Consider the following 26334-nt stretch of genomic DNA (forward strand, 5'->3'; position numbering starts at 1 on the left):
GGCCAGTGGGTGTCTCAGGACATTTGGAAGAGGACCCCACCTGAAAGCCCCAGGAAGGAGAGACCAGATCACATATGAGGATCTGGAAACACATTGGCTTCAGACCCGTGGCAACACTTTGGAAGGCGACTGAGATGCCATGCAGTGAAACGACAGACTGCACAGGGCATTTCCCCGCTCTTTTCTGAGAACAAAAATAAACAAAGAAAAGGAGAAAGAGAAACACATTTCACCTCCACTAAAGCTGGACACAGCTACGAGTCTACACTACTGCAGATGGTGTGGGGGGGGGGGGGTGGGCAGAGAAAACAGGGCGAGGGAGCAGGGAGACCCTGAGAGGCTGTGGGTCACTACGGGTCAGAGTGTCATACCCTGAGCAAAAAGTGGGGGGGGAGCATGGGCCTCACTTGACATGCAGAAGAAGTAGGGTTAAGGCCACTAGGGAAGGTGTTCTTACCAGAAGCAGCATGTTGGACAGGCAGGTGGAAGGGGGTGTGGCACTGTGAATACCCACACTTGCCCATCACTCACACCCAACCCCACTTTTGGGGATTGGATCTCCAGACTGATTTTCCTATAAAACATTGATCCAGGGAGGACTCAGCATACTTGAAGATGAGTCATAATCAGAAAGAAACCAGCACAGGATCCACACAGAAATAGAGTAAGAATGAAAACTATGAAATAAAGGGGAAGGATATGGTAAAACCAATTGCAAAAAAATGTGGCCACAAAGGGTGTGAAAACTGTGATCAAACACATCTCATTGAACAGAAACATTGTCCTCCCATCTCGGGACACACAGTCCAAACCTAACCCTGCAGTTCTTAAGAAGAAGCAGTGACAGCAAGACTAGAACACGAAACAGGGCTAACTGTGCATTCCTGATACTCAGTAAATGCCCCGAGATAAGCTCGAATCTTGGTGTTGAATCACAAAGCAAAACGCAGCAATGTGCCATGTGCAGGAACACACCTGAAACAGGAGATGTGTGCAATGAAAGAATGGACATAGCCATATCAGGCAAAAGATCCTGAAAAAAATGTTAGCATGTAGTATGTATTTTTTTTTTAAATAGACAAGGTAAATAGAGAAAAGGAGTCATGGCAGTAGGGTTATGCTGATATATAAATGACAGATAAGTGAACCAATCAGGAAATACAGAAATATACTCAAGTTTATATAGGAATTTACTGATAAAAATGACATTTCAAATCATGAACTAAAGGGTTAGTCAACATGCAGTCTTATGATAACTAAATAGCAATCTGAAAAATTAACTTCAATCCCACTTGACAACTCTCACCAAAATAAATTCTAGATAAATAAAAATTTAATTGGAGCAAATAAAAGCATGAAGGGAGTAAATGATAATATGAGTGATTTGAAAAATAACACAAGAGGAGAAGTTCTTTCTAAGTATGATACAAAACTCCAGAAAATAAAAGAATGAAGATGAGTAAATTTCATTACTTAAAAATAGAATATATCGTCACCCCACTACCACCCCCAAAAAAACCAGCATACACACAATCCAATGGCAAAATAACCAATCCGGGTAAGTATTTGCAACTAATAATCATAGACAAAAGCTTTGTTTCTTTAATCAACATTGAGTACCAGCAAATTAATCCAGAAGACCATAGGCCCAAAGTAAAATGGGCCATAAGATGAATAGACATTTCACAGCAAAAGAAACACACGGGCCTTAACGTTGTAAGAGGTTCATGACAGCAGCAAGTGCAAACTGACAAGGTCAGTGATGGGGTCTGCAAGTTGCACAGATCCCACTCTCTCTTCCTTCATGGGCAAAGGGTCAAAGGTGTCCACAGGTCCCCTCATGTGGGCAGGAAGTGCAAGAGCCACGTGCTGTTTCTAGGCTGGGGCCTTGGGGTCACAGCTGTGCCTCCTCTGCCTTTCCTGGGGCCGGACCAGGAATGCGGCCGCCACCAAACAGGCTCAGAGGACGCCGGGACAAAAGGAGCTGCGTGTCTGAGTGCATGGAACAGAGCCACTAACCAACGTGAACACGTGCCCTGCGCTGAAAGACAAAGAGAAAAATGTGCACAAGAGGGTGTAAGAGGAGAAAACTCCAGGCCACCACACATTTGTACAATGGAAAACTATGCAGAAGCTTTTTTTTTAGCGAGGTAGCTCTGTATTTGGTGACTTAGATAAACAAAAACACGGACGACGGGAAGCAAACAGTGGGGACCAGTGCGCAGGTCGTGTTTACACATGTGCAGATACAAGTCTCTACTTGGACGCGCACAGACCACCCATTCTGCGCGGAAGCGCTCGCAGCCACAGGCGGGTGAGCGGCGGGTCTGTAGGTCACCACTACCCTCCCCAGGGTTTGAACTTTGTACCAGGGCCATGATCGACCACTATGGAAAAAGCAAAACAGGGAACTCCTAGAAACAAACAACAACTGTCTTTTCTACCTTTTCTTTTGCTGAGACGCTCCTAAAATGCAGTAAGGGAACTAGAATATGCATAAAGCCAGGACCACGAATGGAATAGGAGACCAGAGGCTGTGGCTCTTGCCTGACAGTGGAGGCCCAAGGTGAGAGGTGGCTCAGGCGGAGAAGGTCACAGGGTGAGGGGGGAGCTGGTGATTGCACACGCCCCCAGGGAGGGGCAGGCCTCGTGAAGAAGACCCTGAAGAAAGATTATTCAGGAACACAAGAAAACGTTTTAAAAACTTTTTAAAATGTTTTTATTTATTTATTTTTGAGAGAGCGAGTGGGGGAGGGGCAGAGAGAGAGGGAGACACAGAATCCGAAGCAGGTTCCACTTAACCGCCATGTCTCCACCAACAGGAGACCTGCTGGCAAGCAGTGGGTCACTTAATTTTCAAGCAGCCGGTGGCAACTTATTCAGACAAACGAAGGTAGTTCTTCCAAGCAGAATGGTGGAAAGACCTTGTGCTTTGGGGCCCAGGACCACCTTTACACCTTTATGCTTAAGTAGAGGGGCTCCCACATTGGGGGACTGAGCGTTGGCTTGGGGGCAGGGACCGATGCAAACCGTGGTTCTGCCACTTACCGGCTCTGTCACCGTGGGCACGGTGCCGGCAGCAATGACGGCCTCGCGGTATGCAGAGCCGAGTGACCCTGGCACACCCAGGGTCCTGCACAGAGCCTGCACGCTGGGTGGGCAGTGGGCAGAGGGCAGAGCACACGTTCAGTGCTGCACATAGACGATGCCACTGCCCTTCAAAGCGTTTTTATGCTTCTTCAAAGCAGTGACACGTTCTTTGGAACGTCTTTAAATACAGGAAATTTTTGTCTTTGAAGGTAAATATGAATTTTATTTTTTAAAACGACCAAATTAATTTGAATGATTATTTGTTTATTTATTTGTTATTATTTTTAATGTTTATTTATTTTTGAGAGAGAGGAAGAGAGAGTGCACAAGCCGGGGAAGGACAGAAAGAGAGGGAGACACAGAATCCGAAGCAGGCTCCAGGCTCTGAGCTGTCAGCACAGAGCCAAATGGGGGCTCAAACCCATGAACTGTGAGATTGTGACCTGAGCCAAAGTTGGATGCTCAATTGACTGAGCCATCCAGGCACCCCAGAACCTATCATCTATCTGTCTGCCTATCTATCAATCATCTATCATTTATATATCATCTGTCATCTATCATCTCTCATCTATCAATCATCTAATATCTATCATCTATCATCTAATATCTATCATTTATCTATCATCTATCTATCTATCATCTGTCATTTAATATCTATCTTTTATATATCATCTGTCATCTATCATCTATCTACCATCTAATATCTATCTATCTATCATTTATATGTCATCTATCTGTCATCTATCATCTATCAATCATCTAATATCTATCTATCATCTATCTATCTTTTTTTTAATGTTTATTTTTGAGAGAGACAGAGACAGAATGCAAGTGGGTTTGGGCAGAGAGAGACAGGGAGGCACAGAATCTGAAGCAGGCTCCAGGTTCTGAGCTGTCAGCACAGAGCCCGACGTGGGGCTTGAACTCACAAGCTGAGAGAAGATGACCTGAGCCGAAGTCAGACGCTCAACCGACTGAGCCACCCAGGCGCGCCTATCTATCTTTTATATATCATCTGTCATCTATCATCTATCTATCTATCTATCTATCTATCTATCTATCTATCTATCATCTAATATCTATCAATCATCTAATATCTATCATCTATCATGTAATATCTATCATCTATCTATCTACCTATATATCATCTATCTATCATCTAATATCTGTCTATCATCTATCTATCTATCTATCTATCATCTGTCTCAACTGATGCAGTGTGTGTAAGGAAGTGAGAACTCACCCTGCTGGCCCTGAAGCAGGTAGTGGACTGACCCTGGCGTGACCCCCAGGGAGAAGGAAACTTAGAAGCTGGAGTCACATTCGGAGGGGCTCAGAGGCTGGCTCTGCAGGTTGCTTGGGGTCCCTGACAGCTCGAGGGCCTTCAGAATGGGGTGCTGAAGGAGTTTGACTCTGTGCCCTGGGCCTCTAGGCCACCAATTTCTTTTCCTGCACTAAGAAGAGTGCTGACTTTCTGCGTGTGTATTCTCCACCTCAGGCCCCTGCCGCTCGGACTGTGACTTGCACATGACGTGCACAACATGCTCCCCCAACTCAGGGGTGCTCTGTTCCTGTGCTTGTGTCCAGCATCGGTTCCCACTGCTGCCTGCTTCATCATCTGAGTGTCCCCTGTCCATAGTCCTGGGAAAGAACTAATGATGGGTCCACTCATTGTTTTACAGCAGGCCCTGTCATGTGCCAGCCTAGGGCTGGATTGATTGTCCGTGATCCAAGAAACCGTAACTTACTTAGCAGGAGAGGGTGAAAGTTCTCACATGTTACTTTTAAAGACAATTCACAGGCGCCCGAGTGGCTCCGTGGGTTAAGCGTTCAACTATTAATCTTGGCTCAGGTCATGATCTCACAGTTGGTGGGATCAAGCTCCACATTGGGTTCTGCACTGATGACACAGAGCCTTCTTGGGATTCTCTCTCTCTCTCTGCCCCTCCTTGCCCCCTTTCTCTCTCAGACATTAAAAGAAAATAAAGACAATTCAGAGAAAATGAAGTTTTTGTTAAAAGAAAGGAGATTGTGGTAGACCACACGACTTACTCTGCTGTCTTCCTCATGCATTTACGTCTCAGAGGAGGAAGTCTGCAATAAAAATACACAGTTTTGAACAGTAAATATTAGAAGCATGACTCCATTACTGGGGTACATACTTCAGATGGCTGTTCTCAAAATGGGGTCCCCAAGAGGCCAACTTGCCCTGGTTTGCCCCAGGAATGCTCCAGTTTTAAAGCTGAAGTGCCACGTCCTGAGAGCCCTCCTTAGTTCCTGGCAGACTGGACATGTTGGTCGCCAGCTCCTGGAAGGACAGTGAAGCATCATTTGGGAACTGGATGGAAATGCAGGCTCTGGGCCTCCTTGGACCTGCTGAATCAGGACCTCAGGGGGGTTGCCCGGCTGCTTTCATCTGGCCCTTTGGGACATGATGGCGGCTAAGGGTTGAGAATCTGCTCCAGGGGTGCTGGGCTCCAGGCTGGTCTGGGGAGGGGCCAGGGAGGGCTCTGTGCTCTGTAGCCCAGAGGCTGGGGAAGATGTGGAACAGCTCCACTCAGCTGCCAGATGGTGGACTGACCACCAGCTCCCTGGGCTGAAAGGAGTGGTCTCAACTCAGCTGAGATCTGCGGAGACTTGAGAGGCCCCGGTGCCCGGGTTGCTCTGGGGCCCCCTTCCAGGCTTCTCTGTTCACATGAGGACGTTGTCATTATATCCAGCAGGTGGCACATGCTAATCACCCTTCTTTGAAATTGGAGGAAACCAAACAGTTGACTTAGTTGCTGAGACACCAGGCGTATATATTTGCAAACTACTTGCAGTCAGATTCTGCCATCAGCAGTGATGGAGACACTTGTGATTGGCATAATTAGTACTTGAGTGCAGGGTGTATAATTAAAAAGAAAATTCTCTTATGCTCCAGTAAACAGTGACACTGGTAATCACAGATTTTTTTGAGGGAAGAAGATACAGAAGGATATTCTGGACTTTGGTGCCTGTTTACTCAACCACATTTTTGAATTTGCTGTGCTTTGTGGGTGACGTGTGGGTGTGCCCAGTTTGGTAAAAAAAATCTGTGAAATGTCTTCAGTGGGACAGAGAAGAAAATAAGGTGCTTTTGTGACATGTGTGACCAGAAATGTAACCTCTCTTTTTTTAATTGAAGTACAGTTGATATAAAATGTTATATTAATTTCAGGTGCACAATGTATCGATGCAACAATTATACATTACCATGTGATGTTCACCATGGTACGTTTTTTCACCATACAGAGTTACTACAGTGTGGTCGAATACATTCCTCATGATGTATTTTCCATGTCCCTGAATTACTTATTTGATAGCTGGAAGTTTGTACCCCTCACCCCCTTCATCTATTTCACCCATCCCCCACCCCTCCCCTCCGGCAACCTCCAGTTTGTTCTTTGTGTTTATGAATGTGTTTCTGCTTTGTTTGTTTCTTAGATTCCACATACAGGTGAGATCACTGGATATTTGTCTCCGTCTCCCTTATTTCACTTTGCCGACACTTGTTATCTCTTGTCTTTTTGATAGTAGCCATTCTAACAAGGGTAAGGTGATATCTCATTGTGGTTTTGATTTGTACTTCCCTTAGGATTTTTTTTATTTCTTAAGGAAAAAAATGGAGACTAAGCAAAGACAGAGGCCCTATAAAATTTTGTCATCTCCCCATTATTTCACAGTTGTCTTAATATAAAATGCACATAGTATTGGTTATTTTCTGCTACTGGCGAAATTACCCCATGTGATACCAACTTCCTGTGACTTCTGTGTGTGATTGTGGTCTCGGGGCTTGTTGTCTTTTGCAAAGGGGTAGAGAGCCACGAATATGGGGCCTCTGGGCATAACCTGAGCTGCAGGCAGTGGAGTGGGGGACGTGGGCCCTGAGCCCCCAGCTCTGCCTCTGCCCGTGAAGAAAACTTGGTCAGTCGCAGCAGCCTGTCGAGACCACAGTGGAAACCTTGTGTCCTACCTCATGACAGTATGTGACTGAGAAATGCAGTTGAGTGGGTGTGCTCAACACTCTTACTACAGTGTCTGCGGCCCACTGAGCTCAGATACCTCGGCTCCCATGACTCCTGGATTCGGGGAGAAAATCAGCAGTGACATGAGCCGCTCAGAGTTTTTAACAGAGGGCATATAGCTCAGCCCAGGACCGAGCCAGGGATTAAGCGTTTCGCCATCGTTTCAGGAAACTAACAGAGCTGGCCATCCCTGCCAGGGCTCTGGGTTGACCTGGGCCTTTCCAGTTACCTCTAAAGTCCAGGGAAAAGTCAAACTTTCAAGGGCATTGTGGACGTGGTTGGGAGTCATAGAGAATTCTGTTGGTGCAAAGCCTGTGGACACCTGTCTTGAGAGTCCTGTGTTGATGATCACACAATAGTTTAAATGTTGGCATTTAGTTTAGGGAACAAAAAATGTGAAAACAAAGATGAAACAAGAGAACAAGTCCTCTCAAAAAGGAGGAACAACCAGGTACCATCCCTTTGACTAAGAATTTCAAAACACTGTACAACCATTTGTTTTGTATTTCTGATTATTTCATGGGAAAATGGAGACACGCACCGGAAAACACCCACGAGGGAGACAAGAACCTGAGGAAACTGTCAGGACCCGACTCCCGCGCTGAGCTGGAGGCCTGCCCCTGTTTACTCCTCTCAGCTCTGCCCTAACCGACTTGGGAGCCGGAGGAGATGGACCTGTGCACTGTCCTCCCCATGCGCTGTCAGTTGCCTTTTTCAACGGTGGAGAGGGAATGCGGGGACATCCACACGCAAGGTGTCTCCGTCCCGTTACTGGCTCAGAAGTTGTGCTGGCGGTTTCCCACCCCCTCAACACCTGACAAAACCCACCAACCTTTAGCTTCTGGGACCCTCAATCGACTATTGAGGGGAGGCTGTGGTTGTCAGGTTCAAAACAGCTGTGAGACTGGAAAACATCCTCAATCACAACAACAGTGGTTACGAGGCCACAGACCTTAGTTCTCATCTTAATCCACTTTTTGATTCCCATTTGGGTCTAGTCACTCTTCTTTTTTTCACTTTTTTTAAAGTTGCTTATTTCAATGGATGTGAAAGGAACCTGTGTGTGTGAGTGAAGGGAGGTGAGAGCAGGGAAAACAGGCCACACACGCGCACGCGCGTGCACACACACACACACGCACACACACACACTCGGAGGACTTGCTTGGGGGCCACTGCAGCTGCACCGCAGAGTGGGGACAGTCCTCATCCCTTTGCAGGGAGCCCTGCTCTGGAAAGGAGGAAGGAAGTGAGCATCTGGGTGGCAGGTGACTCATCCAACTCAGGCTGAGGCGCCCCACCCAGGGACGGCCTGTGAAATGTTCAGATGTTGGGACCCACACGCAAGGTCTTCAGATTTGTTTCACGATGGTTTAAAGCACAATGTGTGAAGTTCAAAAAGCCTGACGTTTGGTTCTCAAAGCAAGAGGAGAGGGTGTCCAATGGACACTGGACTTTTTTCTTCTTGCAAAGGGCTGCAAGAAGAATTTCATAAAATTAAAGTTCTGCATGACTTTGGGAAAGTCACTAGACTTTCTGCACTTACATGGAGCAGGGACCACAGGGACTTGTCACCTTGCTGTGAGGGTCCGGTGATGTGGAGGGTGTGATGCCTAGCATGGCACGGTTTCACTACCACCTGCGTTGTCACTCTTATTACGGCTTGGATAGGCCAATTCATTCATGGAGTAGATTCTCAAGGATTTTCTTAAAAAGATGAAACTACAGAGTATCATCAGTCTCGATGCAGATTAATGTTCTGTTTATTGTTGCAAACTGAACTTAGATGTTTTCACCAGGTCTGGGAAAGCTGGGTGCTGAGTCCCCACAACTGCCCCCCGGGCCCAGAACCCCACCGTGGGCTGAGCACCAGCTGCCTAAGCAAGAAGACCAGTGTCTGGCTGCCCGCCGGTCCTGGCACCTACTCCCCACCCTCCACGCCCACAGGTCCAGAGGGGCAATCAGCCCTGGATGGGAGAAGGTTCCGCTTCCAGCCCCGGAGCCTCACAGCCCAGCTGCATGCCGGCACCCTCACCTGCAATGTGGGGGAACAGAGGAGAGGCAGGACTTTTGGGTACAGCACTGGACCTAGAGTGAACAGAGAGGGCACCCCTCCTGCTCGGACACTCGTTGGTCCCGGCCCAGCCACTCCTGCAACCTTCCTTAAGTCTCTTCACCATCAAGCATGAGGTGGAATGGGAGGGGAGGAAGCCAGCTAGCGGTGGGGGGAGGGGAGGCTTTCAGACCGAGCTTCACAGCACCCATGTGCTGGTAAGTGCCTGACATCCCGCTGGAAATGAAAGGGGGGGAGTGTGTAGCGTTTGCCAATTTCCAGGGCGCAAACGTTCCACGGTGGGAAGACGTGCAAACAGCTGCCATCCGGTAGTATTTCCACCACATAACAGGCATTCGCAGCCTCCAGAGCACGGTGCGTGTAATTTTATAACCTAATTTAACTTTTTCAAAGTGTTTATTTATTTTTGAGAGAGAGAGCACAAGTGAGAGGAAGAGAACCCCAGGCAGGCTCTGCGCTGTCAGTGCCCAGCCTGTTGTTGGGGCTCGACCCCCTAAGCAAACCGCGAGATCACCACCTGAGCCAAAATCAAGAGTTGTTTCACTGACTGAGCTACCATGTGCCCTACATAATTTCATTTCTTAAAAATGTTGTTTTATCTTTGAGAGAGAGAGAGAACGTGAGTAGGGGAGGAGCAGAGAGAGAGGGAGACAGAGGATCTGAAGTGGGCTCTGAGCTGTCAGCACAGAGCCTGATGAGGGGCTTGAACTCACGAACTGGGAGATCATGACCCGAGCTGAAGTCAGATGCTTAAACGTCTGGGCCCCCCAGGTGCCCCATAATTTCATTTTTAATAATGATTCTGTTCAACAACCAGCTGGCAAAACTGTTGAAAATTTAACGGTTGGATCTTGTGAACTGGTATCTGTAGCACGCCAGTGGCTCACTGCCTAATTGAGGATCCTGAAATCAATTAAAAATCAAATAAACAAGATTAGTTTCACTGAATCTGGAATAGAATGTAAAATTGTAGAAGACATTATGTCTGGTCACAATAGGTATTGTCTCATAAAGTTTCTGTGAGTACATCAGGTCTTGACCTGATATGTATTTACTTACTTTTAATAAGAAGTTTGGGCATTTCTGGAATTGGGACCTCTGGCTGCCTTGCCATCAATGTTGGTCTGAGAGTGACTCCCAGGAGGGCCACCCCATCCATCAGTGTAAGAGAGGGACTGGGGCGGTTGAGCTTCTGAACGTCGGCCTGTCCCTCCATGGCAGGCAGGGCAAATGAGCCTCTGAGAGATGAAGGAAATTCTGGAAAAGGAAGGGATCCAGCGGGAACCATGTTTGTCTTCAGATGGGATCGGGTGTCCTGAGGTCACGCCAGATGGCAGCGTCTGCAAGCGAGGATTGTCCCCTCTTGACAAGGAGGGCACAGTTTCCTCAGGTGCAGGTGGTAAACATGAGGTCACACCCTTCCTGTGGGTAGCCCGAGATCAGCCTCCCCACAGGAGAGGATGTAAGCCCAGGTGGGGCTGTAGCAGGAGCCCTAGGGGACGGTCGACACGTTGGTATCTACTGCCATATTGTCTTTCCTCAGTTTTTTGGTTTTTTTTTAATTTTGAGATACCTGTAGATTCACATGCATTGTAGACAGCAAGGCAAAGATCCTGTGTACTCTTCACCACCAGTACAGCGGTGACACCTTCTAGGATGGCAGTGACTGCATATAAGGCCCCAGCCAGAAGACTGCATGGTCCCATGCACCTGCTGTGCACAGAGGGCACGCTGTACATGCACTCGTGTGCGTGCAGATCTGCGTGATTCCAGCACATGTGCAGATTCCCGTGGCCACCAAGGCTGACAAGACACAGACCCTTTCTGTCCCACAGGGTCCCTCCTCCCGTTGTCTGTTCTCCATCTCTGCAGCTTGTCCCTGAACAGTGCTGTAAGTGAAATTGTAGGGTGTGTGTGACAGGCTCTCCTCGCAGCCTTGAGGTCCACCCAGGTTGTCATTTGTATCAGCAGTTTGTTCCTTGTTGTTGCTAAGTTGAGCTTGTTCAGCGTCCTCCCCGTCGGGGGACAGGTTGGAGGTTGTTTCTGGGTTCTGCCTATCACACATAGGCTTTGTGTGCATGTCTTTGGAATGAGGTTTTCTTCCTGCAGAGGAACGTGAGCTCACCATCACCTCTGGTCGCCAGAAGCCACCCTCTACACTAGCCTCAAGCACACCCCAGAGGAGGGCAGAGGGCTCTTGCTCTGTGCTCAGAAGGGGGTGGGGGCCTAGAGGGGCAGCTGACATCCTGCTGAGGAAACCCGCAGGGACCCATATCCTGAGACCCCAGAACGAAAGCTGAGTTGTGCTTCTCACTGGCTCCTGCCGTGGTTGGGGGGCAGCTGGCGTCTACCAGGTGCTCAGGGGGTTTGCAGCATCAGCAGGGCAGGGAGGAAAGAGCCCCACCCTTGCCCGCAGGGAGTAATGATGAAAAAGCCACCAGGAACTGGCGGTGTCTGGCTTGACTGTGGTCCCATCCCCCCCATGCCACTGGTGGTCCCAGAGCCCTGTGCACTGGTGCTGTTATGCCCACTTTACAAACACACTTGGAGATCACCGTGGGGAACGGTTATGTTCACATCGCATTATTTGGCAGGAATAGAAAATCAGTGGCCTGTCATAGTCCATAGATGTGGAGAAGCAGTGTTAGTCCCTCACATTGTGCCCAAAGGTAAATGAAATGTCCCCATGCCCACAGAGACCGCGTCTGTTCCCGAGCCCCCGGCTTCGTCTTTCTTCCTCTCTGTGGTCACTGGCCTCCCATGACACGCACTCTGGCAGATCTCCTTCTCAGCAGTTGTGACCATCCATTCCCTTTGGTGCCTTGGAGGCAGAAGGGCAGTGCCTGGGGCGGGGCTGTCCCGAGGGGGCTCTTCGGTTCCCAGACCCCCCACCACAGCTTCAAAGGTAGTTTTCCGAGTTTTCTGTGCAGTGCTGCTGTTGTGTCTACACCTCAGAGACTGTGCCTACTTCTAGGATTTTCTCCTCTGTTTCTCTTTTTTTCCATATTGTTCCAAACTGAACTAAGTGCAGCCAGAGGGAAAGCTGTCAGTGGTAGTCACTACACAGGAAGTTCAAGGGCCCTGAGGTTAGGGGTGTGTGTTGTTTTCTGGTGTTCCTGCAGGGCCTGGCAGGTTCTGGACACGTGCTAGGTGCTCAATAAAGGTTTGCTAAATAAATGAACTGCTAAACACAAGAGATGTGCATTTAAACAAGTTATATGCATATAAATACTAATAAAACCTTGAAGGAAATAAAGAGAAATAAAAACACTTGTGTTGTAATGATGGGCACACACATACATTTTTACCCTTTGAAAGTTTTTACTGTTATGTTGGGTCTAACGTTTTACAGAAGGAACAGGTCTTCCTGGCAGCTGATGAATTGATTTGCTGGGTTGTAACGGTGTTGAGAAACAGGGTAGGACTTGCTGGTGCACTTGTGTTTGGCCTCTGTGTCTGGATCCCTGCAGGAAGCACCTGTGGGGCAGACAGAGGGTTTTCTACAGTTCTGGGCTCTCTCTCCTGTGGAGCTTGCGCTGTGATTCTGTTGAATACTGAGAGTCACGATGGTCTTAACAGCACATGCCCATCCCAAATGGTGTGAATTAGGGGCCCTCCTCCTTTTAACTTTTTCTGGGGTAATTTGATGGAGATTTTAAAAGGAAAAAAATACATATATTCCTGCCATAGCTAATGAGACAAGATTTGGAGTCTAATTAATTGCTGATTTCAGGAGGTGTCTTCAAAAAGTACTTTGATATTTGACTAATTCGGTCAAAAATAGCAAATTAAACTTTATTATGATAAAAAGTTATTTTGAGCAAATATTTTCATAATAAGCAATCAAGACATTACACAAATCTATTTAATGGTAAATCCACTGGACATCTGGGGTTGTATTTTATTATTAACTCAAATTCACAGATGATTGAATTGATATTGATTACTATTGCATTGGTATTAATAAAATAGCATACCACGTAAACTTTATTTTTTAAGTTGTTATTTAGATTTTAGTTAACATACAGTGTAATACTATTTTCAGGTGTACAATATGGTGATTCAACACTTCTGTACATCACAACAGGTGTACCCCTTAACGCCCATCACCTATCTCACCCATACCACCCCCCCGCCGCCACCACCACCTCCCCTCTGGTGACCTTCAGTTCATTCTCTAGAGTTAAGAGTCTGTTTCTTGGGGGTCCCTGGGGGCTCAGTCGGTTAAGCATCTGACTTCGGCTCAGTCCATGATCTCGTGGTTCATGGGTTTAAGCCCCGCATCGGATTCTGAGCTGACAGCTCAGAGCCTGGAGCTTGCTTTGGACTTTGTGTCTCCCTCTCTCTCTGCCCCTCCCCTGCTTATGCTCTGTCTCTGTCTCTTTCTTTCAAAAACAAATAAATGTTAAAAAAAAAAAAAAGAGTCTGTTTCTGGGTTTATCTCTCTCTCTCTTTTCCCTTCACTCATTTGTTTTGTTTCTTAAATTCCACATATGAGTGAAGTCATATGATATTTGTCTCTCTGAATGACTTATTTCACTTAGCATAATGCCCTCTAGCTCTATCCATGTCATTGCAAATGGCAAGATCTCATTCCTTTTTATGGCTGAGTAATATTCCATCGTGCGTATAGATAGATAGATAGATAGATAATTAGGTATGCTACATTTTCTTTCTCTATTCATCAGTCAGTGGACACTTGGGCTGTTTCTGTAATTTGGTTACTGTAGATAGCACTGCTATAAACATCCAGTGCATGTATCCTTTGAATTAGTGTTTTTGCATTCTTTGGGCAAATACCCAGTAGTGCGACTATTGGATCACAGGGTAGTTCTAGTTTTAACTTTTTGAGGACGCTGCATACTGTTTTCCAGAGTGACTGCACCGGTTTGCATTCCCACCAGCTGTGGAGGAGGGATGCCCTTTCTCCGCATCCTCACCAACATCTGGTGCTTCCTGTGCTGTGGATTTTACCATACACGCTTCATTAAGGTTTTTATTAGCAAGGGTAGGACAGGCTTGGGCTACGTGATTCCCAGATCTTACCGGCTTTACCTGAGGGAACTTTCACACTTGTCGCTTTCACAGCCGCAGATCCCAGTGGCCCTCCAGTAGTGACTTAGGGATCCAGGCTGCCTCTGTCTATCTCTGAGTTTCAAAATGAGGCCTCTCATTTGCCACAGCAGGAGGAGAGCCTGAAAAATATCCCAGTGGGTTTTCCCAGCTCCCAGACAGATGTGACATCCCTTCCCTCCCCTCATCAGGCACACAGTTGCTTGTTGAGGCGTGAGCAGGGTAGGCAGTGTGGCCCCTCATGCTGCCCGGAAGAGCTTTGGCTATGCACCACCAAGGCCTCCGGTGTGGCCTCTTGGTCCACTTGCGTCCGGAGCACAGGGCCTCCTTTCTACCAGCAGCACATCTGGGCTTCGAGTGTCCACAAGGAACCTGAGTGTAGATGTGTCCCCGCACGCCTCTGTGCTCTGTGTGGCCCAAACATCATCATCCAAAGGTGTGTGGTGTCATGTCTCATAGACACTTGGGCCATGAGGGAGCTGAGCTCCTTAACTCCCAAGAGCTGGATGAATCTTCTCAGAAAGCTATGAGTTAACATCATGTTCCTAAAGTTTTTGTGAGACAATAGGAGATTCCAGTACATTTACCCAACAAATACCAGTTGAGTTTTTACTCTGAGCCAGGTGTTGAAGTGAGCATGTTGCAAAGGTTACTTAGTCATTTGAGATTGAAAGTATCCTTCCCCAAGGTGCTGAATGTCCCTTATGAAAACAATTCCTTACATTGCTTAGTTGGTTAAAATAGCCTTTTCTGGAAAACTAATACACTTCTGTGTATTAAATAATAGAACTTGTATAAAATGCCATATTTCCATATTTCTGTTTTCACCTTGAAAACCAGGAAGCAGAGCTGTGAACTCTTTGCAGTAGCTGTTTTCACTGTAGATGTTTGATACAATAGCTTCTTCCTTCATTACTTTTTTTGGACCCTTTAAAAATTATTCTAGGGGCGCCTGGGTGGCTTGGTCTGTTAAGTGTCTGACTTCGGCTCAGGTCATGAGCTTGCAGTTCATGGGTTCAAGCCCTGCATCGGGCTCTGTGCTGACAGCTCACAGCCCGGAGCCTGCTTCTGGTTCTGTGTCTTCCTCTCTCTCTGCCCCTCCCTTGCTTGTGCTCTGTCTCTCTCAAAAATAAATAAAAACCTTTAAAAATAATAAAAATTTTTCTATTATATACTAGTCACTTATTTTATGCCACTTTGAAAGTCTATTGATCAGATATGATTAATAAATGGTCTAATTATGCTGTCTTAGCAATTCATAAATACCTGTTGATAGACTGATACTTTTCAAGAAATATTTTTTTGCGGAGTGTCACAAAAGAGGGTTCTATCAAAGAGGGAAAAATTTAACAGTGAGTAATAAACAAAAGAGATTATAGATACTTTCAACAAAGTCTCATCTTTTCCTTTAATCCCCCAATATTTTCCTGTTTCTTATCATCATAAGCTCTAAGGGAACTGAGTTTAATTTGGAAAACTAGCGATCAAGTCCTTTGTGCAGAACACAGTTTTGAGAAGACAGGGTACTTGCACAGTTCTGTGGATGCCGGGCTTTGTTAAGGAAGGGATCCTGGAAGTATGCTGTGCTGGTCTCTGTGGTTTGTAGAGGGAAAGAGAGGCCCATAGTCGTGGACCTCTTGCCTCACTGATGTGGGGAGGCCCTGAATCTTCACAAATTTACTTCCTGTCCTCTGAGCACATGTGTCTTAGACCACACATGTCTTACCAAAGCCTCCAATGAACTGCCAACTTCTTGCTCATCTGGCCTAATTAAAATGATGTCATTAATATAGTGAGCCAATTAACATTCTGAATCCTGCCCAGATGGTCCAGGTCTCTTTGGACTGTTTTATAACAGAGGGCAGGGAAGCCTAGCAGTGGGGCAGGTTGTAAGTGTGCATTAGTCCATGCCACATGATGTAAATTGCTTCCGATTCTCTTTCTCCTTCAGGATGGAGAAGAGTGGACATGTCAGCTCCACGGCCAGAGGCTGTGCTGACGTGGCCTGGCAGTGGCACCAACTCTGGTACAGTGGCTGCAATTGGGACTACTGCATGGTTTGAGCTTGTGTGGTCCACTGTCACCCTCCAGAATCTGTCTGGAGTCATAGGTGGGACTGGTGAGTTACATGACCTTTCTGGTCTTTAAGGGGAGTCTTCGTCCCAATCTTCCCTAGGATGTGTTATGGTTTTTATTTTCCATCCTGGCACCCCACTTGGCCCTCCCTGCTGGGGTGACTCTTAGCCCCAACACCAAGGAACAAATATGGGTTTTCTGACAACTGTAACGTATGTCTATGCCAATTTTACCTTCAGTGCCAGAGAAAATAAATGGTCACTAGGTGGGTCCCTGGATCCAGTGGGCCTACTGTGAGTCTTCCCCGGGCCAGGCCTCCATTTATTTCCTGGACCTCACAAGTCCTATTCTAACAGGGGCATGATGACATCTTGGGTCACTGGGTATCATGTCGATTCAGACTCAAAGCCAAACTGCCCTTGAAATGTCTGGATAAATGGCCACAGCTGCCATTGGGGGAAGTCCTAAGGGAACACTTATGCATATGTGTGGCCAAGTCCTCTCCTCCAGTCAGGGGGTTCTGGAGATGAGAACTGGTTCACAGGTTTTATTGGGGCAAATTCCTTCAGCCTCCTCATACCTATCTTTGATTTCCTTTGGTTGCAAGAATAGAGCAGTACCCCGCTGGCTGGCTAAGTGCCCTCCTGACACCACATCTAGCTGACCATCTTGTAGCTCTTTGCAGTTCAGAGTGCACAGCCACCACTCCAGTCCTGCTGCTCAGTATAATATAGCAACTGGCTTGCTTCTAGTGGCTAGACATCACTGCTCGCCCTCTGTCACTGTGTGATCATGGTCACTGCTGTCAGGGAGCCCAGTGTTCTCTGTAGCAGCATCTAGACTCCCCGACCAGTCCTAGAATGCCAGCTACCGCTCAGGGTGTCATCTGCACACTCCTTTCTGTAAATGGAGTGTCCTCTGGGCTTTCCAGGAAACCTAGCTCACAACTAGGTTTCCGGGTCTTAGTGAGTGTGTTTACTCTCCTGTGCCACTTCTCTGAGCATTTTGATGCTTTTCTCCGCTGTCTGCCATGACTGTTTGGCATTTCCACTTAGTGTGGGGCACCACTTTGTATAAGCTTCCAAAGGCCACGCTAGTGGCATGGGGTACTTGCTAAGGTGCCAAATCCTGTATCATGATGGAAAGATCCCATATCAATAAACTCTAACCTGATCTACGTTCTTGTCCTGCCTGCCAGAATCCAATATTCTCTGGATCCGGTTCTGTGGATTTTCTCAGTCCCTAGGCACATGTTTCCTAGGTCGTGATGCTCCCTGGCAGATAGGACTTTCTTCTTCAGGCCTGGCGCTTCTCCAGCTGGGTGATGGTGACATGGTGGAGGAGTGGAGCTGCAGGCTGATCACGGGGTGTACTACTGTCTCAGAGGTCTCTGAAATCATCTTCAACCACAGAGAGAGCACCGCTGTCTAACACGCAGAAATGGGACACGTCTTCAGGTCCTGTAGATTTAGGGACATCTAGGATTCAAGATTTTTGAGCGCATTAATCTGGATGATCCCCTCCCAAGCCTCAGGGTCTCCCTTCTTCCCGTCCCCCCGCCCCCCACCCCCGTGCCCCTGCAGGGTCCAACCCCATGCTCTGCCTGGCTCCCCCCCAGTCCTGTGCCCACCCCCAGCCCGGCATCCTCTCATCCTGCGCCCCTCGCCCCACGCCCAGTCCTTTACCCCACGCCCCCGCCGGTTTCTCATCCCCCTCCCAGCTCCCCCTCTTCCTCTCCTCGCCCCGCCCGGTTCCCCCTCCATTCCGCGCCCCGCCTTCCCCCCACCGCCGCGGGGTCCCTTCCTATCCCTCCCAGAGACCGACCCCGCCCCTCTCCGAGCCTTGGCCAATGTGGAGGTGGGGCTGTTTTGCGGGCGGAGCCGTCTCGCTCCCGCCTCCTAGACCTCAGCCAGTGGGCAGTTGGAGTCGCGCTGTGGGCGGAACCTTCACGCCCCGCCCCTCTGCGATCGCGGCCAATGGGGAGCTGGGCAGGCCGGTGGGCGGAGCCGGGCGGCGGTGGCGCCGCGGACCCGGCGCGCGCGGGGTCTGGCGCAGAGCGCGGGGACTGCGCCGCCGCTCGGGCTCCGGCTGCTCTGCGGGGCTCGGCGCGCGAATTCCGGCGAGGCCCCGCGAGCTCCCGGGCGGGCGACCCAGCATGGCGGTGGAGGAGGAAGGGCTCCGGGTCTTCCAGAGCGTGAAGATCAAGATCGGTGAGCGCCGGGGGCGGCGGGGCGCCGCGCGTCCCCTCCCCCCGAGGACGGGCCGGGCTGCGGCGGCTCCGGGGGAAGCGGCTCCCTGGAGGCGCGGTTCGGGGTGGGGGGCGGTGCGGTGCAGGACACGGGGCCCGTCCCCGCCTGGAGCGTGCGCGAGTGGGGGCCCTGGGTGCGTGCATGGCCGGGGGCCGACCCGCCGACCTCAGGTTCCGCATCTGCCCTCCGCTGCTGCACCCAGAAACTTCCTTCCCCGCGTTCCCCCAGGGCCATGGGGCCGGCTGGGGCTGCGGACTGGTGCGGGCGTGCGCGTCCGTGTAGGCGGATGTGTGTGGCGTGCCCTCGGTCCGGGGCTCCGTCGGGCTGGGAGACGGGGAGCCACCCCAACACCCCCCTTCCATTGAGAACTGGCCGGGGCGGGGCGGGGGGGGGGAAGCTTTTGGCCACCAGCGCCTGCCATTCAGGCTGTGTCACTGGGGAGGATTCTGCCCTTGTCACTGGGTCCAGGAGCTGGGGGAGGGAAATGACAGGCGGATTCTGGAGTGGGCTGGAGGGCTATATCTGGACTTCCTGGGTTTATCTGGAGGATTCATTTTATCTCGGGAGGGTGATGTGCACGTCCCCTTCCCCTCCCCCCCAAAACAAGATCCTTGCCTCGAGTGACCGTTAGACGTTGGTGCCATAAATGTGCGGCTGGGAGGGCAGTTTATGTTGAAGAGGGTTCCCGAGGACCCAGAGTGTCGCCTGTCCTCAGGTCCTTCTTGCCTCCACAGTCCCTTCTATTCCCATGTGAAAAGGGGCCGCTGGGAACCCAGCCAGGCGCCCAGTGACTGAGTGTCAGTTGTTGATGACATTCGATGCTGCCTGAGGAATTCCAGCTCCCCCAAATCAGCGTGTTGTTTCCTGTCTGCTTTATTTTGGTTTATGGATCGTCACTGAGACACTGTTGATATTTGGCTGAGAAGCGGACTTACGCTGCCTGCAACCATTTCCCTGTTCGCTTGGTTGGGATCTGCTGTCACTTTCGCACTGAGAGATTCGGCATTACCTTCCTGCTGACGTGGGGGCAGGGAGGGTGCCTGTACCAGGGTCCTTTGGCCAAGAACCCTCATCAGTTCCTGGGTCCACTGAGATGTGTGAGGGTTTGAGGTGCTTCCTTAATCAAGGGGAGCAGGAGGGGACCTGGGTGGGGGTCTGTCTGTGGAGGAGTGTGCCAGGCTTCCGGGCACAGCAGGCAGGAGTGGGTCTGAGGACTTTATGGTTCAGGCCTGGCACAGCCAGTCTCAGACTCATCCTGGGAGCGTTCTGGAACACCGGTGTGTTGAGCAGAGAGGTTGATTTCTCTCCAGAATGGCACAGTATGTGACGCAGGGGAGTGAGGAGAGACACCTGAAGATCCAGGAGAGCATCTCCACTAGCCTGCTGGTGCACGTTCGTGAGTGGGCTCTCGACCGGACAAGGAGGGGCCTGGGGTGGAAGGAAAGGGCTTTGAAGATGCTGCTTGGCGAGGCTTTCTGTCCTTTCTGTTCCACTTTAAACAAGCAAGAGAAACACACCCAGCTCAGCTGAGGTTAGTGCCTCGACCCGGCCCATCTGCCGTGTCTACCCCCACGTGGGACCCTTTGGGGCCCTCCTTCCCCATGTTTGGGGGCGGGGGCTGGGCTGCAAGGGGGAGACATCTGTGTCTCACCTTTGTAGTGGGGGGGGGGCATTCAGGGAGCAGGGGCCTCCACCTAGCACAGGCAGGGCAGCCTCCTGTGTCTGAGCACAGAAATGACCTAGGCTGTGCTTCTGAGTTCGGGCCTGGGCTGGAGACCCTGAAGGTGAACTGTGGGTGTGCTGGCTTGAACTTGAGGGACACCTGTTAATAGAATGTGGTGAGGGTGATCCTGAGCTTGGAAGGGGGTGTGCTGAGCTCTTGATTTCTTTCCTTTGTTGGTCTGCTCTGGTCAGTCTCGGCTCTGACTTGCCTGAATGTCCTGGTCTTGAAGGCGCGAGATGACGAGGAACACCACAGTTGATCTGGAGGAGGGGCAGACGTGCATGAATCATACACACGGTCACATGCACGCTCGCCCCTCCTTGTTCGGGGACACGCTGGCCAGGCTGTCCATTCATCTCGGAGCCTCGTCTCCAGGCTGGCTGGCTGCATGCCTGTGTGCTCTTGGCCTGCTGGGTGACCTGGAGCAAGTGCCCTCCCCTTCCATAGACTCATTTTTCCATTTGCAAAATGCAGGCAATAGCTGTTGGCTGCATCCGGTGGGGGCTTACAAGACGGTATTGTTCTGGCCCACGTTGATGCCCACCTCCTCGATCCCAGAAAAGGACAGAAAGAAAATTCCTCCTAAGCTGACACCAACAAGCAGTATCACTGCTCCTGTTGCTGAGAAAAAAGGCAGGACATGTTTGGGAGGATGAAGAGATTTTTAGGTGCCTGGGCCTTGGCCCTCTTGTCTCAAGTAGTTTCGGAATGCGTGATGGGACTTGGTATCACTGAGAAGCTGGGGACACTGGGCAGAGTCTCTTCCTCGTTTTCCTCCTCCTCCTGCTTGTCCACCTTCTGCAAATGCCGGATCAGAGTGAGGCATTTGTGTTGTGACTGTTGTGAGTTCTTGTCTCCCCCCAACTTAAATGTCACAGTCGTTCTGGGTAGTTCTTCTGCACACTTGCAAACCTTAGACCTTGTCCACCTTTGGTAACAGTCGTGACTGTTTTTACACCAGTGGCTCGTGTTGGGTAAGGCCAAGTGCACTTCCTACGAGATGGTAATTTTGAGGAAGTGCGCTCTTCTGACTTTCCATGAGTCAGGACCTTCGTGCTGGAAGGGAGGCTGCTCAGAGATTGTCGGAGCTTGTGCGAGGGACCCACGAGAGCTCTTCAGGGCAGTGTTATTTTGGACACGGTGCTCCTTTAGGTGCTGTGTTACGGTCACTACCCAGTGATTTTTGCCTTTTCCATGGTGGCTACTACTGGTTTTTAAAAGTATCACCTTGATAAATGTGTTCAATTAAGAGGGATATACAAAGGTTTTTCTGGCAAGCTGAAAAAAAAAAAATCCCAGCCTGCATTCCGGGGTGAGAAGAGCCCTCGTGCTCTGTCACTGGTTTTCATCATCAGGTTTGATGGCACAGTTTGGATCCGCTTGGTGTGTTGGCATTTGTGTCTCACGCCAGCTCCCTGCCGCGGGCTCTCCTCCGTTCCCCAGCTCTCCCTTACTTCTCCTTCGGTCCTCTTGGGCTGTGCCGGGCCCAGGGCGTGCTCTCGTGTTCCTTCTCTGGAAGATTATAACTTGTCCACCAAGAAGTCGATGGTGGTCTGGGTCCAGCGCAAGCACATCAGAACTGACTGCTCCTCCCACAAACCGTGGCCCTGCAGGCTGTTGGTGCTGGGGACCCGGGGGGCGCCCCACAAACCTCGTGCTCTCCCCGCAACTGGTCGCCAAACATAATCCCAGGGACCAGAAGCAGGAGGTCTGTCAGGCAGGGACCAAATGAGAGGGGAACAGGAAGTGGTGGCTGAGGGTTCTGGCCTGCACCTCCCTCGGCTGAATGGCTGGTTAGGAGGGGTTTGGTGTGGTGAAGAAGGCCCAGACCACAGGGGCTGGAAGCTTAGGGTTCTGGGTCTGCTCTGTTAAATGTGGATTTCCTACAGGGGAAGCAGTAGTGTGCCCATCACAGAGGCCTGTAAGGGTCAGATGAGGTGCTGTCCTGCTTGATAATTTAAAATAGTTGTTAGTGGTAGTGTCTTCACAGGGCTAAGAAGAAATGGTTTTCCCCAATTAGAGAAGCCATTTTGTGGGTATAAGGGAGTGGTATCAGTGATGTTGGCTTTTTCATCGTGTGTGTTTGACGGTGAAAGAAGGGGTCGTGCGGGCCACACATGGTTCTTGGCATCAGGGATTTATATTCTCTTGAGCTCTCTGATGCTAAAATTAACCTGGATATTCTATTAACCGAGCTCAGCTAGCTGCCTGTACTATTTTTAACCCTAAGGACTAGTGTGCCGCTCTGGGCTATGTCTGGGGAGCACCGGGCTCAGGGGCCAAGGGTGATTTTAGTTCGATTCCAAGTTTTACCTGGGAAGGAGTGGGTTTGCCATGCATATGTGTGGGGTGGAGAGGGTTGCAGACTTTTGGGATCTAGTTTGCGTGTATTAACTCGTTTTAATTCTCACAACTCCATGACATTGAAGTTGAGGGAGACTCCTGTAACTTAACCAAAGTCACCTAGCCTGTAAGAGAGAGCTGGGGTTTAAATCCATGTTTGGGTGACGTTCTTGTTCTCCACACCACTTGTTATGGTCTTTCTGTGTGATCTTGGGTTTGAGTGGTGTTGGGTACAGTGACGTGCTGGGAAGCAGAGCAGTGCTGAGTTTTAGGGCCAGCAGGCAGCTGATGTTCATGAGGTGGGGGGACAGGGCCACAGTCTTTTGTGGGTGATCAGCCAGGGACACCGGCCTGGTTGTTCTGAGACTTGTGGTCATTGACTAGAGGCTGCCGAGGTAGACATTAGAGAGGAGGGGAATTGTGGCGATGGGGTCTTAAGCACAGAAATCCAGAGATGGCTCGTTAAGCAGGTTCACTGGCAGCCCATACGTTTGGGAGAAGGCATCGGGCAGGTGAGCAGAGCATTGGCTCCCGCAGGTAGAATCACTTGGCTGGAAGGTGGCATTTGGTAGGAACGTTTGGATTTGCTCCTCTGAAACTAATGAGGCATTTGAGTATGTAAACACTCACACCTTCCTGAAGGCACTGGGGAATCAGAGCATCGCACATCATGTTTTAATCATAGATGTGCACGTTTAAATTTTTTTTCAGCATTTATTTATTTTTGAGAGAGGGAGCGAGAGAGAGAGAGAGAGAGCACATGAGCAGGGGAGGGGCAGAGAGAGAGGGAAACCACAGAATCCAAAGCAGGCTCCAGGCTCCGAGCCATCAGCACAGAGTCCGACACCAGGCTCGAACCCATGAACCCTGAGATCATGACGTGAGCCAAAGTCTGACGCTCAACCGACTGAGCCACCCAGGCGCCCTTGACGTGCACATGTTTAGAAAGGAGATGGATGTATTTGCTAGAAACAAGCGGAAGTGCTAGCTGGTAATGCCGGAGACTTGAGGTTTGCAATTTGCCCTTGGAAGTGAGGCTGTGAGTGCACATCCCCTACTTCCTAATGACCTTGGAGGTGGGTTCAGGCCACTGTGGGCACAGACAAGCATCCCTGGGTGCTGTAGGGACAAAAGCCTCTGGGAATCAGCCTAGAAGAGGAGGGTATGACTAAGGGCACTTGGGATCCCAGACTCCAGAGTGAGTCCCACCTGTGTTTCTCACTGATTCTGTGACTTTAGCAGAATCTCCCAAACCCTCTCTGCCTCAGTTTCTTCCTTTGTCAGAGTGGAGAGTAAGGCTGTTTTTGTGGCGCTTAATGAGCATGTGTGAGCAAAGGCACTTTCACTGCTCGATCTTTCTGGGTGTTCCTGCCAGTGCAGTTTGAGGCTCTCCTGTAACTTAGGTGACGGAGTGGAGCTAGCTCCAATTAAGGCGGATTCGTCGGGAAGAGAGAGCTGGACTTTCACGTGTGTGTTTGCACGTGAGCAATATCAGGAAAGGTGTGAACCTGCCCGGTGAGAAGTGTGCAGTCAGCGTGTGGCGTAGACTTGCGTGGACCTGGGGGGACAACATGGTTGGCGAGCGCGGCCAGCACAGCCAATGCTGTGTGCTGACAGGCCTCCAGACTCTGGGAGAGCCTTGTGGGGACCTGACGTCCTGCCCTGTGGTGCTGATCACCCCTGGATGGTCTGACGCTCGAGAGAAGAGGGGAGATCCTGGTGCCCGAGCAGGAAGTCTTCACTGATAGTCTGGTGTTTTGCGCCCCGACGTCAGAACGGGGGTCTGTAACAGTGGAGGAGGGGCTTACCGCAGGACAGACTGCTTTGACCAGCTGGTGGGGGTGTACGCGAAGGGTCACTGCCTGGCGCACCACCACAGTCCACTGTTGAATGAACAATAGCGCAATGTGGAAACGAAGTAAATGCCGCTTCAAAGGGTGATTCTATTATGGGGCTTCCACAGTATGGAATATTATTCAGCTTTCAGAAGAATGAGTTAGAGCCAGGCCAGGCCATGTGACGTGCAGGAAGTTCCATGGGGTATGACTAGAAAGAAAAACAAAATGCAGAAAAATCTACCAAGATATTCCTTGTGAAGAATAGTACAACACAGATACACACGTGCAGATGTGGAGATAAAGTTCCACATAAGCCTATCAGCTGGGCTCCCTGTGGTGGGAAGTGTGGAAGAGGAAAGTGAGTGAAAAAGAAAAGATCGGTTTCAGAAAATCAAGGGCGTTACTATTACTCAGGCATGTGGATTTATGTATATAGATTGGCAAATGAACAGTCTAAAAATCACAACTTTTGGGGTGCCTGGGTGGCTCAGTCAGTTGGGCATCCGACTTCAGCTCAGGTCATGATCTCACGGTTTGAGTTCGAGCCCTGCGTCAGGCTCTGCGCTGACAGCTCAGAGCCTGGAGCCTGTTTCGGATTCTGTCTCCCCCTCTCTGTGCCCCTCCCTGCTCCTGCTCTGTCTCTGTCTCTCTCAAAAAATAAATAAACATTAAAAATTAAAAAAAAAAATAAAAGAAATAAAAAAAATTAAAAATCACAACTTTAAAATGGAAAGAACTTTCTGGAGAGGAAAGGCCCAGAAAGGTAAAATAACTTGCCTAGATTGCTGAGAGTTGAGGGAGAGTCTGGGGCGGAGTTGCCCTTGAAGTTGGGAACCAGTGAACAAGACAGTGGGGCAAAGGCAAGACTGTCGGAACCCTGGGCAGGGGCTGGCTTGCGACGGGCCTCCGGTCAGCCTGGCCCCTCAGAGAAATTGACATGGATGCAAGGGAATTTCGTCACAACAGATGGCCCAGTACTTTTCTCTAAGTGTGAGGCAGTGTTCAGAATGAACAGTCAGCACATTCCAGCTTTGGTATAAATGCAGGCCCGTGATCATCTTTAGCAATAAGGAGATGAATGGCCCCGCATCTTGGCTTCCCAGCTTGCCCTGTGGGATAGAACACAGGAAGTGGTTCTCACAAGAGGGTTGTCAGGTCAGACTCAGGGACCACCAGGGCCTCAGCATCTGGGAAGCTTTAGGTTGGAGTATTTAGTCTTTGCTGGGAGTGGTGGATTATCAAGCTGACTGTGGGATCAAAGATAGTGATTCCTTGTTCGATGAGCATCTGAAAGCAGAGGTGTGTTTCTGTACACAGAGCTGGGCTCCCTGGGGCTGTGGCTCTGTTCATCTTGAAATTTGGCCTTCCTGGTTCAGTTTTTGAGTAAGCTTGAATCCTTTTTTGGGGACAGCGGCATCCTGGCCCTAGAGTCAGCTGGTAAGTGCCACATCTCGCACCTGACCCATGCCGCCTCATCCCACGCACCTGACCCACACTGTGAGGGGCAGCCCGCTCCTCCAATGGTTGGGAGGAGGCTGGAATCTGTGCTCAGGGTTACGCTGTAAATCAGAACCTTTTCTAGAAACACAACAGACCATAGTACCCTTCACTGTTGTCTGTTGAGGAATGACGCTAGTGCCTGCTCTTTCCTCTTCATATTGTTTCTGTTCCTGTTGTCTGAATAATTTCCAAAATATGAAGCATTGTTCTATCTTGGCCCACTCATCACCAATGGGATAAAACCCAAAGGTAAACAGAGTGGCTAAGTCTTTCTTAGACTCAGGGTGACTCATCCTGGAGACCCGCGCCTGGCAGTGTTTTCCCG

General features: G+C 49.8%; 1 protein-coding gene and 1 long non-coding RNA gene across 3 annotated transcripts in view; one reads left to right on the forward strand and one right to left on the reverse strand.

Moving 5' to 3' along the window:
• Positions 1 to 12551: 12551 nt before the first annotated feature.
• Positions 12552 to 18287, reverse strand: LOC109263984 (uncharacterized). The gene is made up of 3 exons (XR_008423945.1): positions 18181 to 18287; positions 17645 to 17834; positions 12552 to 12684 (listed from the first exon to the last, which is right to left on the reverse strand). It is a non-coding gene; the product is annotated as an uncharacterized LOC109263984 (long non-coding RNA).
• Positions 18288 to 18377: 90 nt separating this feature from the next.
• RASA3 (RAS p21 protein activator 3) overlaps positions 18378 to 26334 on the forward strand; it is a 119771-nt gene continuing 111814 nt past the window's right edge. Inside the window, exon 1 of one of the 2 annotated variants that reach the window (XM_053907271.1) lies at positions 18378 to 18566. Coding sequence is in view for 1 of the 2 variants with exons in the window: in XM_053907258.1 (XP_053763233.1) it covers positions 18512 to 18566 (55 nt within the window). In the remaining variant the exon portion in view is untranslated. The remainder of the gene's footprint in view (positions 18567 to 26334) is intronic. The other variant, XM_053907258.1, reaches the window with a different exon arrangement.

Source organism: Panthera pardus, unplaced genomic scaffold, assembly GCF_024362965.1.
Source record: "Panthera pardus isolate Hobbes unplaced genomic scaffold, ASM2436296v1 HiC_scaffold_1, whole genome shotgun sequence".
In the NCBI taxonomy this organism is placed as follows: domain Eukaryota; kingdom Metazoa; phylum Chordata; class Mammalia; order Carnivora; family Felidae; genus Panthera; species Panthera pardus.